The sequence below is a fragment of the Rhipicephalus microplus genome, chromosome 3 (assembly GCF_043290135.1).
Source record: "Rhipicephalus microplus isolate Deutch F79 chromosome 3, USDA_Rmic, whole genome shotgun sequence".
NCBI classification, from domain to species: domain Eukaryota; kingdom Metazoa; phylum Arthropoda; class Arachnida; order Ixodida; family Ixodidae; genus Rhipicephalus; species Rhipicephalus microplus.
This window is the reverse complement of record NC_134702.1, coordinates 262,341,804-262,355,352: the sequence shown is the minus strand read 5'-3', so window position 1 is coordinate 262,355,352 and position 13,549 is coordinate 262,341,804. Positions and strand designations below refer to the sequence as shown.

General features: G+C 45.6%; 1 protein-coding gene across 7 annotated transcripts in view; it reads right to left on the bottom strand.

The window, feature by feature from the left end:
- The window catches only part of LOC119170521 (polyamine-transporting ATPase 13A3), a 1,084,416-nt gene that overhangs the window by 438,335 nt on the left and 632,532 nt on the right, over nucleotides 1-13,549 (bottom strand). For all 7 annotated transcript variants that reach the window (XR_012894535.1, XR_012894534.1, XM_075890967.1 and 4 more), the window contains one exon: nucleotides 3,896-4,020. Coding sequence is in view for 5 of the 7 variants with exons in the window: in XM_075890967.1 (XP_075747082.1) it covers nucleotides 3,896-4,020 (125 nt within the window). In the remaining 2 variants the exon portion in view is untranslated. The remainder of the gene's footprint in view (nucleotides 1-3,895; nucleotides 4,021-13,549) is intronic.

The following is a 13,549-nucleotide window of genomic DNA, read 5'->3' as shown; positions in this document are numbered from 1 at the left end:
CAACTTGGCCGGTCAGAGTGATTTAATCTTTTTGGATTTCAGCAGAGGTTTTGACCGCGTATCTCACTGTAAACTCCTATACAAACTTCACTAATTTGGTCAAATAGGTCTACCATCTTTTATTATAATTTCAATAAAGCAGTACTTGGCTAACCGTACTCAGTTTTTTGATGTCAATGGGTGCTCATCCACACACTTGCCAGTCACGTTTGGTGTACCTGAGGGAAGCGTATTGGGACCAATTCTTTCTCCTATGTATGTGAACGATATTACCGTAGCTGTGTTCCCTGATGTTTAAATTAGGCTGTTTGATTTTCATAAAAATAACTTCTCAAAATGACCAAACAGTATTTAACACCAGCCTAGCGAATATTCACGAATGGTGCACAGCATAACCGATGTCGCCGAACTCAGAGAGAACTGTGTGCTTCTACGCGTAAGTAACAAAAGAAAACCTTTCTTACTTATGAAATTAGTAATGACACCATCGAAGAAGCCACGGAGTACAAATATTTGGTATTGACAATCACCAACACACTTACATGATCGTCCCACATCGGAAAAATCTGTGCAGCAGCTACTTGAAAACTTGGCTTACTTAGGTACAAACTGAAAAACGCGCCTCCCGATGCCAAGCTTCTCACTTACAGAACGTATGTTTTGCCGAAAGTTGAAAACACATGCGCAGTTTGGGATTCCCACTTAAAAAAGGAACCTGCACCATCCCGAGCATAGGCTCGCGATGGTGCAGAGGCGGGCAGTAGGCTTTATATTTTAGAAATATAATCGAACACATTTGCTGTCATCTCTAAAGCTTGCAAATAAGATTATAACCTTGGAGCAGTGTAGGAAAATATCAAGACCTAAGTTTTAATTTTCGGTTTATCACAGCACTTATGACGTGAATGCGCGTGCATATATATTCAGCCCTTTTCGTCGCGCACGTCGAAAATTTGACACGAACATAATCTACTTTCTTATCACACACGCACTAATCTTTTCAAGTACTCTTTTTTTTCCGCGAACCGTTTCAGATAGAAATTCACTGCCTAACAACAATGTTTCTAATCTCCGAGAGCGGGGCAATGACATTATCAACGCAACAGCAACAACCAGAATGGTCGTGGGGTGATCAGATCAATGACACTACACAACATTACAGACTAAACAGGCGCAAATACCCATCACCTTCCAACAAATTGAACAATAGACAGGCCGTAACTCTGAGGTTATTACGGATAAATACGTACCCCAGCCCGGTGATCCTACGCCTGTGTTATTCTCACCTATACACGACAAACACGTGTAAAGCGCACTGGGAAAGGGCCACACTGCGGGACATGCTTTAGGAGTGTGCCAGAAAAGTCACTGCTGCCACTTCCTTTGCGACGCATGTTAGGCAGGCACAAACTCTGCGGTCAATAGGTGACCAGCAAAAGAGCGAGTAATTATGGCATGCACCGTCTGCTTCCGGCTTCCGGTTCGAGAAGAGTAGACGACGGCGAACCGCTTCGCCGAAACCCCCAGATTATTAGCGATTCGAATAATCGTATTCGAATATTATATTGAGAAATAAATTGTCGCTCAGGTGCGCCTACCAAAAATATTATGGGAAGGCGCGGGTGAAATCTACCTGCCATACGAGAAGAGCACCGGCCATTGCATTCATATACATGGCGAAAAAAAAAACGCGAACGCTTCACTCAAAAGTAAGATTACACGAAGTGCTGGACGAGTCCATTTGCGTTTATTTCGGTCAAACTGTGCGCCAGGATGGCACCCAAACCAAGAAGTGTGATAAACAAGCTCATGGTTTCTTTTATTCGGAGCCGTGTATGTTTGACTGTATTGTTGATGTGCTGCCGTGCCGTGCAGCTTGACTAAGATCAGCGTTCAAATAAGCATCTGGCTTCGACTAAGAAATGCATCTTAGATCGCGCTGAAGGCTAAAAAAAATATCTCTACGCGCTCAATAAGTGCTGCTCTTCATACCGATCGGCTGACGAGTTCAGCCATAGCAGCGATCCCGAAATGAACTCTTAGCGCACTGCTACAGTCATCCCCATACTTTGAGATCTTTAAAATGGTGACTTTTTATCTGAAGTACCGTATCATACAAAGAAAACTGTTTTGCGTATTGACTGATTTGCTAGCCGAACTGACAGCACCCCCGAGCAGCATAAAAGCATTTCACATCGTTTTAGTGCGACGAAAAAGTTTGCGGGCTGTTCATGACTTTCCTAGCTTGTCAACGTAACAGTCACGGCTGAAAAAAAAAACAACTTCTAAAGCACTGACATTGCACGGCGAGGTGCTTTTTTCAACGGAGCAGTACGAAATGCGCGCGTGCCGCTGCTGACCCATGTGGTGCGTCGAACCGGAAGCCATGGTATCCCAAAGTTCCCTGCGATTGCCCATTTCATCGGTCACCGATTGCTGCTGCTACGAGCGCGCGAAGGCAGGGGCTGGCCTCCGCCGCGGCTGCGGCCACTGTTGCGGATAGGCAGCGCAGGCGGCACGCACCATCGATGAGCTGGCCGAGCAGCTGTAGGCCATTTGGCAAGCCGAAGATGCCACCCGGGTCCAAGGACTCCGAGTGGTCACCTGAGGCACCGCCATCATAATCGACGGAGGGTGGGAAGGGACAGGGGTTATTCTACTTTACCCCATCTTCGCCCGGACGAAAATGTCGGACTTCAAATAGAGTTTATTCATTTATTCTAGAGCCTGCAAGTAAATTTGAAAGTGCACTACATACTCATAGAAACGCAGTAAACTAATTAGTGTTCATGCGACCTTGTATTTTTCTCTTCACTTATTATTTTGTATTTCGTGCTTTTAAGCGTCTTTTTTTGCAGTGTTACTTCACATATTGCAAATACTGTATTTACACACCCGACTTACTTCGGGGAGAGTTTTGTTGCTTTTTCTCTACAATTACCAGGTGTGTTCACCTTTAGTGTGGGAGTATTTAGAGCGAGAGGGTCAGGATGTGTTTTTTTTTTGTAATCCTATATGCTCCACACTGAACTGTTATAATTTGTTGTCTACTTTGGTTGTGGTGTTTTTGTTTTGTTTGTTTTCGAAATATCTCTAGATATACCGATAGCTTTGCTTCGCTTTCTCTTCTGTGAGCTTGGGGTGCCTGACGGCTGCGCCTGTGCTTGCTAACTTGCAACTCTATACATTTATTCCTCCATGGTCTTTTGTGACTGCACTATACTGTGAATAGATAAATAAATTTAAATAAATGTTGTGAAAATAAATCTAACTAAACTGCATTTTTAGAAGAAATTTCACGAGTGGGACCACAGCCATACGTTACGACCGATCAGCTTCAAGAATGCAATGCTTTGTACCAACTACGGTTCTTAAAAACTAGCTTACCAACTTCCCCACTGCCTTATAAGGCACCCCATCATTATGATATTAAGTGAAAAAGTTTCTCCATTTGTCTCTTCAAAAATAAATAGATACACAAAACTCATACTTTCAATCCTTTTTCGATTCATCTTCCCATCTTGTGTGATTTGCATATAAGCATATGCCTCTAGCTTTATTCATTTATTTATTTATAATTTTTGCGCCCATTGCTGCGTATAATTGGTTCCTTGTTATTCATTTTGTGCCAATAAAGATCTATAAATATTTTTGTGTCAAATGGTTTTATGTCTGAAAATAAATTTTTGTTTCGATTTTATTGTCTACATAAACTTTTCTTTTGCTCATTAAAACCACTTCTGTACGTATGTACACAGGAGATATGTGCTCTGGTACGGTTTCTTTATCCTAGCGCCGACCCCTATGGCACTATGTACACTGGTTGTCTGAAACTCAATGCATATACTTATAAAACTAATAGAAATGGCTCGCCGGAAATCAAACGATGTATTACCTGTGACCATCACACATCTGATCTGAGCGCCATGGAGCGTGCCGATCACGGGTGTGGCATCTGGCTTCAACATGTTTTGCATGATAAGGAAGCCGAGGAACGTTAGGTCATTCTCCACTTGCAACCTGAAACAGGAAATATATTGTAATTTATCTGAGATTCACAAATGTGATATGTAGCTCTAAGGAATATTTGCTTTCCGACTGATCTAAAAATGTCAGTCACTGCGATCGGTAATGCCGCTATATTTCCACAATTTTGCCATTCATATGGCAAATATTATTTTGTAAGGCCACAGCTGCGAACACTGTCACATGCAATCTTCTGTAAGTCGCTAGAAGACGCTAGAGTAAGTGAATATAGTCGCTCTAGAAAACAAAACGCTTTGGTGCTCGCTGTCGCCCGAACGAAAAGTGTTGAAATGCCTGTCAAGACAGCGCGCTCGTATCAGCGCTTACGTCCTCGCCCTTGAAGCGACGCGGTCGCCACCTCGCAGCCCAGCTGTCATAAAAGCCGTGCGGGGCGTCTCGGGCGAGCTCTCTTTCCTCTCTTATTTTAAAAGCATTCTGAGCGACGTCCTGTTCTCCTCTCTGTTCCTCCTAAGTCTGTTTCACTTTTGCCAGTTCCGGTGGACTGCGTGCGCTTGCTCCACTTTCGACTCTCTGGTTGACACAATAAAGTAGACGTTGTTGGCCCAAACCCATCGTAAACTCTGCGTTCGCTGACCGAGCGCGCGCGGTCCGCGCTCCGGGGCGCCGCATGCGCAGACGTCATAAACGCGCCTAAAACCCAGAGAACCAAAGCTAACTTAAAAGAGAACACGGTCATAGGTCTCTGCGCATGGAGGAAGGAATAAACTACGGCTGGTTGATGTTCGCAGTGCTCCAAACGGCCATTGAGAACCTTCGCAGCCCCTGAGATGGGGAAGTGTTCATGTTTATAAAAGAGAAAAGAAAAGTGAGCCTCGTAACCGTCTGCATCAGGGTGCGACACCTCAACAGTAGCTCACAAGGAATGGGGGTAAGGAGAGATTAAAAGATAGGAATAAAGGTATAGAGGGAGAGAAAGATGCGCTGGGACAGCGAGCGAGGTCATATCGAGGGATGGGAGAGATAGGAAAAATGGAAACACGGTCACAGGAGTCCGAGGTCGGGGCACCACTTGCGAGAGCTCTTGTCGGCATCAGGAGATGGCGTAGGGCAAATCCAGTAGGTCAGATCTATGCTGTCGTCGGATATCGGCGTCAGGAGATGACGTAGGGCCAGCCCAGTCAGCCAGAGCTACGCTGACGTCAGAGATCGCGAGGGCACAACCGGTCGGCACGGAATCCAGCGAGCGAGTGGAAGACCGCAGAAAAAGATGTCTTGAAGGCCATTTTGTAGTGACTAGGTATATTTAACAGCCTCCTAGACCACTTCTATGTGCGTGCTCGTCTCTGAGGCCTTACTTTAATTTTTGAATGCGTCCTTTGCATGCATTGATGAGCTTCGTGTAAGTTGTACCTCTACAACACCGAGCACACGATGCCGATGTACGTCTATGCACACATTTTAATAACAACATGAGAAGCATTGGAGGAGTGAAAACGTTTATTTTCAAGTGATAATCTTGGTAAGCCCCTGCCCATTTTGTTAATATTTGACAAACACAGGCACAAAGTGAAGTTCATTGCACTGCGAAACGCTAAAATACAGCTGCCATATCGTGATTATAAGAACACACAAGAAACAAATATATAGGGAATAATATAAGACCCGCAGAAGAGCAAAAATTGAAAAAATGCACACAACTACACATGCAATGCACAAAGTGTAAAAAGAACAAAAATTTTGGCTACGTTTTATACCTCACCTTCGCACAATATTTCCCTTACACACTTTACATCAATCTTTGGCGAAAAAGAGTCACAAGCAGTTGCCGCAGCAACAACAAAGCAATGTCTGGTGCCATGCAAGCCGTTAATGAGGCAGGAGTGCTTACTCAAAGATTACGCCCTAGCTTCAGCTAGCAAAGATTTTGCTAGATTCACCACTTCTCTCTTATTGCATTCGTTAGAGCATCAGGCAATTTGCGAACGGAACAGATAACAATACTGAGCGTAGCTGCACTTTTAGCAAAATATCACCCATGCAGTGAATTTGAGTACATGTAGCGGCACAAAGAAAACCTAGGAACGCGAGCGGTGATCGAATTTCTTGAGTCAAGAAAGAATTTCGTAGCAAACGTGCTGCGAAGCATTCAAAACAGTTTTTTTTTCGTGTGAAGCAATCCGAGAAAACAGTATACACGAAGTGAAGAGCACAAAAAAGATCTCTGCGCCAAGCAGCACAATGCCAGAAATGTTAGGTTAAGGCTTAAATGACAAATGGAATACGCTCTGATACCGGTCGTACCTTGCAGCCGCCTAGCTGAGAGGCAGACGAAACAAACGAATAACACAACGCATGCCAGACACGTCCTCGCACATCTTTTATGGCGTCTCCCTGCTGCTTCCGTACTTCTTGATTGCCCTAAATGCTCACGAACAACCAGCGTGACAACTTTGCTTTCGCGTCGATGCCATGTGCACTTCTCTGGCATCCGATTCATGCCTGATGCCATCCCGACGATATCGCATCGTACAATCGCCGACGATAAAGACGAATTCAAGCCATTGCCACTATCACAGTCGCAAAAACGTGTACACCTAGAGTGAACTTTAAAAGGTACTGTAGTAAACAACTAGTACGTGTGTTTTCTTGAAGCAGTGGTTGATGTGTTGCCAACTTTTGGCTGGCGTGAAGCTGCGTAGCTCCGCCGCTTTCGGCCCGAGTGACCACTCTTGTAATTTTTTTGTTACTCTATGCCTAAACGCTCTGCGTACACGAGTGTCTGTGGTGATGAGGTTTTGGCCTTCAAATGGCGCGCGTCTAGCGGTGCTGGCCACGCTTGGAGCCCCGCAGATACGAAACGACACAGTGGCTGTACTCAGACATCGCCCTAGCCGGCGTGTCTATAGGCAGGAATTTAGATGACCTTTTTTTTTACTTTTCGTGGATATTTTACATCCTTACGTACAGGTCAAGTGCATTCTCAGCCATATGTATTCAATTACAAGCTCTATTCATACATGTTTCTCCACAATACATCACTGCATCAGACCGCTTAGCTCTGTCTAGCACGACGCGTCGTGCACAACGTAGCGAGGCACACCCTGCACTCTACTGTGCTCTCTTGATCGTCTGGCCATGCTTTGTAGTTCCGAATAGCTTTAATCAGCAGCACTCGTTGGGCTTCATCGCGTCGCGGCGAATTTGGCGTACCAGCCGGCGGTGCACTACACGTCGTGCGCTTAGCAGCAATGTGCAGTGCACTCGTGTACACACTCATGTTTGTCTGGCCGGGCTAAATGGTGCAGTATTGCTCTGTCCGGCACCACGTGGACAAACAGAGAGTGTTCAAGTTCATATAAATCTCTTCGAAGCTCACAAACAGCTGAGTGCGTGGCGCCACCCGCCAATTTCCGCCTGCCTATAGGATGAGCGCGCACTGGCGCACGCCTGCGCGCATAGTGTGCAGGTAGAAATCATTCCTCGCGAGTCGCGCCCGGGGTACGCGCGCTCACGCACTTTTGGTCACGCTAAGCCAGCGTACGTGTGGTTTGCGTTTTACTGAAAAGACGACTCCGTATTGTACAACCTGGCTCGGCAAAGTGGTGATTCGTAGTCCTTCGCAGCACTGCCGAGGTGTCTAGAGTCAAGCAGAGCAACGAGACGCACTGAAACACGGAAGCTACTGACACGACCAGCCATGACGTCTCTTCGGTATTCCTTCGACAACCACCTTACTGAGACGGCACCCCTTCGATATGTTTAATCCAGGCCGAGTCACAATTCACGCTTTGTGGTGTGCGCACAGAACCAGGCAAATGGCTTTCGTTGTTTTGGCACTGTCAACAGCTGCTGCCGAAGAATTATCTGACCTGCTTTCCGGGCCCCCTTTCACCTCACCCTATGCAGCTTTCTCAAGGCAGCTCTGGTGCAGCGAACAGCAACATAGCGTCCCCGTATACAATAGTTGCTCTCCACGGTGAAATTAGGTAACCACCGGCTTCGTCATGTGCTTCAACTCATGAGCGGCAACACCACCACATCTGACAAAACTTGTTGCGAGAACAGTTTTTGCAGCGCTTTCCTGGAAATTTGCAAATGGTACTAACCAGCATACTTAACTGGGCTAGTTACTTAAGCTTCATGACGTAAGACCGCAGCGCAAAAGACGGCAAACAAAAGAAGGAGGACATAGGACAAGCACTGAACTAGCAACTCCGCTCTTCATTACAAAAGAGGAGAATAAATACAATCACTATCATTGCGTGCGCATCCTCCAAGCTGTGCGTAACTGCGACGCTTTGTCAAGCAAACGGATTGCACAGTCATGTAGAAAGATGAATGGGGAGGAGATGTAACTATCATGGTTTTTCTTGATGTGTAATGCTTCAATGATTTCACGTGATCGTTGATCCGTGTGTCTGAAGGTTGCATGCGTGTTATGGAACAGAGGTTTACAACCACTGGTGCGACATCGGGAAGACGAATGCGAAGTGGGTGTGTTTTTCAATGTATTGCAGTATTGCCGGAGCCTCCCGTTAAGGCCAGTCTGACCGATATATAATTTCCTACATAATAACGGTATAATATTTACCACACCAATTACGCTTGCGAGAAACAGTGTACGATGCTCGATGAAACACACCACTTTTTTTTATGCAATATACCTGTAAACTTTCAATCTAAGGGCCTAGTGCACTGAAATTATTACTGAACAAGTGACGTCGTTCTACGGCGCGCTGCCTACGAGTGGCGACTACGAGTGGCGGCGTAGATGACAAAACAACAGTTCGAAGTAATCGTGCTAATTCGCCCCGCCGCGGTGGTCTAGTGGCTAAGGTACTCGGCTGCTGACCCACAGGTCGCGAATTCGAATCCCGGCTGCGGCGGCTGAATTTCCGATGGAGGCGGAAATGTTGGAGGCCCGTGTTCTCAGATTTGGGTGCACGTTAAAAAACCCCAGGTGGTCAAAATTTCCGGAGCGCTCCACTACGGCGTCTCTCATAATTATATGGTGGTTTTGGGACGTTAAACCCCAGATATCATCATCATCGTGCTAATTCGCGGTCAAAGAGGAGTATAGTGGCGCTGCCATGGTGGTCTAGTGGCTAAAGTGCTTGGCTGCTGACCTGCAGGTCGCGGGATCAAATCCCGGCTGTGGCGGCTGCAATTTCGATGGAGGCGGTAATGTTGTGGGCCCGTGTGCTCAGATTTGGGCGCACGTTAAAGAACCCCAGGTGGTCGAAATTTCCGGAGTCCTCCACTACGACATTTGTCATAATTATATGGTGGTTTTGAGACGGTAAACCCCATATATCAATCAATAAAGAGTATAGTGAACTAGATGAGTGTTGCGTGTATTGCTGTGATAACATCTGCAGCAACGCTGCTGGTAAGATGCCAAAAAATCAAAACTGTATGGACTTGTGTGGAAGGCTAACGAGTACGAGCGATGAAAGCGTTGGATAAGGGTGACCTTATATGTGAGATAAACAGATGCTGTTCGATTTCAAACGATCACTGTCATTGGGAATTATTGCTCAATTAGCCTCGCCAGTAGTGGCCGCGCACATAAATCCGTCACGACATCGCCCAAGCGACGCAGTGCCACCGTACCCGCCAACTGTCAAGGCCCATAGCGGCGCATTCATGGCCTTCCAGCCTTGTCAAGGGCAGAAAACACTACATAAACAGCGAAGCCTTTTGCAATTTTTTTCAGCCTGCGTGATGAACATAATGACTGTGAAAATCTTTGGCCTATTACTGGGGGTTATGCGTGGCCCAGGCTGTACCGCAGATAGCTCCAAAGATTTTATCAACCTGAAAGAAAGGCATCACAAAGTTGAAAACAGAAAGCTGGCTTTTGTTGAACGAGCTAACTGTTCCTGAAAACTGGCTTCGATCTTATGATGACAAAACTTGCTAAGGGCACTAAAAAAATGCAGATAATTTTTTTAGAGGACACGCTCCGCATTTTTTCATTGCAAACACGCATGAAGAGGGCATACATAGACACTGATTGCCACTGCTGGCAAGAAGTTGTTTCGGTTACCTTCAAAAGCATCTTTCATTCCTACGTGCGGAAGATCCCTTTGTCGTACCAAGTTCTATCCCCCTTACTGAGTACGCCCCTAACCCTGGCTACTGTAGAGTTAATAGTTTTGATGTGGAAGACCTATTTTATTCTATGCCTCAGAACAGGCTTATGGGTTCAGTAAAACAATGCATAAATGACTATGATGAACTTCACTTAAGAAATAGATGCGGTATAATAGCAGATGCCTTTTTGTAACTGCTCAATTTCTATTTAAACGTGACTTTCGTTATGAGAGAAGGTGTACCCATAGAGTTTCCCAAAATTAACTAGAGGGCACTCTGGCGCTGCGATAGTTCAGCGACCATGGGATTGATGGGTATAGTACACTTATTTGCATAGTCTTCTCACTTGCGGTGGGCGAATCATATTTGCGGCTTCGTTTATTGCTGGTTACGGTTTTGTTTTGAAAGAAAGAACAAACTCTTTTGAACTTTGTGACTTGATTCGAAATAGCAAGCCTAAAAGAATAAGGCTGTGAAGCGCAAACGGTGAAAATTTGCTAATTTATGTTTTCATGAAAATACAGCTCCAAGCCACACGAACACACACGGAGCCAGAAGCAGGTCAGAAGTACGAAAATCAGACAAATGTGTGTACTACCCATCATTCCCATGCTCGCAGAACCGCCGTGTGTTGCAGCTCTTATATACACTAGCGCCAGAGTTCCCTCTAGCGTATATTGGGAAACTTTATGGGTGTACCTTATGTAGACAATTGATATGAAGGGTTTAACGTCCCGAAACCGCCATGTGATTAAGAGAGAGGTTGTAGTGGAGGGCTGCGGAAATTTCGACCACATGGCGTAATTTAACATCCACCCAAATCTGGACACAGACTTTCGCCTTCATCAAAAACGGACGCCGCAGCAGGGACTCGATCCCGCGACCTGCGAGTCAGAGCCGAGTACATTAGCCACTTCACCCCGGCGGCGGGGCACCATATGTTCGAAAATCTGGCATTTGCAATGGTTCGAAAACGGCGTCTTTACTCAGTAATGTTCTCTTTGTACGTCATTTACCACGCAATAAAAAAAAAAGGAGGTACGTTGTCTGGTTATTAGAATCTTTCGTTATGTTGATGATTTTTTATTATGCTGCTGAGTGAAGATAGTACCTTAATACTTCTTAAATTTTAAGAGACAATGCCTTTGGGTGTCTTTTCACGACGATTAGATCTTTAGATATATGTTTGTACATTGAACCAGACCTTTTATGCTGGTATTTTAGGCCGCGACTAAAAAAAAAAATCTGTTTTGAGCTATTCGCCAAGACATTTTCAGACTGGGAAAAACGGCATTGCCTTTAATTTGTTCAGTTATGCTCTTAACAAGTCTTGCCACCACAGGATTGAAGGCAGTTTTCAGGAGCAGTTAGCTCGCAAAAAAAAACGTTTTTCCGCGTTAAAACTTGTCATGCGTTTCTGTCAGGTTGCTAAAATTTTTGAACCTATCCGTGTTGCAGTCTGGGCAACGTATCATCTCCAGTAATAGGCCAAATATGTTCACAGTCGTTTTTCTGTTCAACACACAGGCAGAAAATATTGCAAAATGCTTTGGCATTGATGTAGTGCATTTTGCCCGTTGCATGGTCGGAAGAGCATGGGCCGATATAGATGGAAACTTGACAGGTCTATCACGTAAAAAACAGCTGTTCCATGAAGCATCGTTCTCTGTCGCCTGTGGAATTGGTGGGTATTTAATATACCGTCATCATGTGGGAAACGGTATATTGGTCAGACTGGCGCAAGTCTTAACGAGAGGCTCGGACAACACTGCAATATATTGAAGGGCACACCCACCTCACAATTATCTTTCCACTGTCTCATCTGCAGTTGTATACCTCTGTTCTATAGCACGCATATAATCATCATAGGCATAGATCAATGATCACGAGAAATCATTGAGGCATTCCACATCAACAAAAACCATGATAACTTCATATCTGCCACATCAACCTTTCTGCAAGTCTGTGAAATTGGTTTACTTTACAAAGCATGACAATTACGTGCAGGTTGAAGGATGCGCACACAGCGGTACTGATTTTATTTATTCTCCTCTTATGTAACAAATAGGTGAGTTGATAGTTCAGTGCTTGTCATGTGTCTCCCTTCTTTTGTGTATTTTGCGCTGTTTTTTCGCATCATGGTACCAGCCACTGAGTCCACCGTGGACTTCAACAGCTTGGCCAGCCTGGTGAAAAATGTCTTTGAGGTTGCCACACCGTCTGTGTGCAACGTCACGCCGTCATTCAACCACGTGAGCCCCGCTCTAGAAATTTCATTTGCCCCTGCTTTTTCTATCAACGCTCTTTGCGATCACCTAGAAGAACTTGTTTGTGTCGCGTAGCGTCTTTACTCCGTTCCACGTCACCGAAACCACAGCCGAAGCCCCCCGCGTTATGCGGGAGCATAAGGCTCATGGTCCCCCACACCACCTGGGATATGATATTACCACCGTTGTTTTCGACAGGACGTGCGTCACTGCCTCTAACCTTGCTTGTGGTAGGGAAACAACCAGGCCGACCATTTCCAGTGATCAAGGCCAGCCCGAAGGACTGGTCAAGGCCAGCCCGAATTGCGCCTGTTTCCCGTCATGGACTAAATGACAGACCAGCAGTACCCGAGGGACACTGGTGCCGAGGTCAGCATTATGCCGGCTCGAAATTTTGACCGAACAATACGCCCGATCTTCTACCTGCAAGCTGTCAACGGTAGCAAGATCCCCATATGGAAATCACGGTCACTGAAAAAAAAAACACTCACTGTGAACATCGGCTTACGCCGCGTGTTTTTTTTTTGGGGGGGGGGACAGGGGGGTTCTCCTCATCGCTGACTTACGGCGCGCCTTCTTTGGCACCGGCATCTACATCCACCATGGACTGCTGGTCAACGTGAAACGGCAACGACTGCTAGGCACTACTGCACTGCTGTCTCCTTGATGCTGTTTCCCATGACTCGAATATAATTGTCATAAATACAACAGTGGCCGATGACCGTTTCGCAGGATATTTCAAGAATTCTCAAACATCACGCAACCGCCTGACTGGAAGAAACCCGTGCAACATAATGTCCGCCATCGTGTCGTCATGAGGTCGTGGCGTGAACTAATGGAGCAGACTGCAGGTCGAATATTAAACTGTTTATTTGGGCCGAACTTGTGACTACGTAAAAAGAAAGTCAGATTACAGCAAGACACTGGCAATGAGAGCGGCGAGCAGAGGGTCGGGCGTCGATCAACTGACAAGCTGTGAAGCCTTTTAGTATTTATACATTCGCAATCGAGTATCCTAGCGTTATCACTGGCGGCGACGTGGGTTTTAGAATAATCTGTAATGTTCACGAAGTGGGTGTAATCATAACAAATTGATACTGCAACCCTGAAGTGTTTTTAAACCTGTAGGCGCAGCTTGCGCTGAGAATTACTGATAGTGAAACGGGCGATAACAAAACTTGAGGAGGAAATGTGGCATT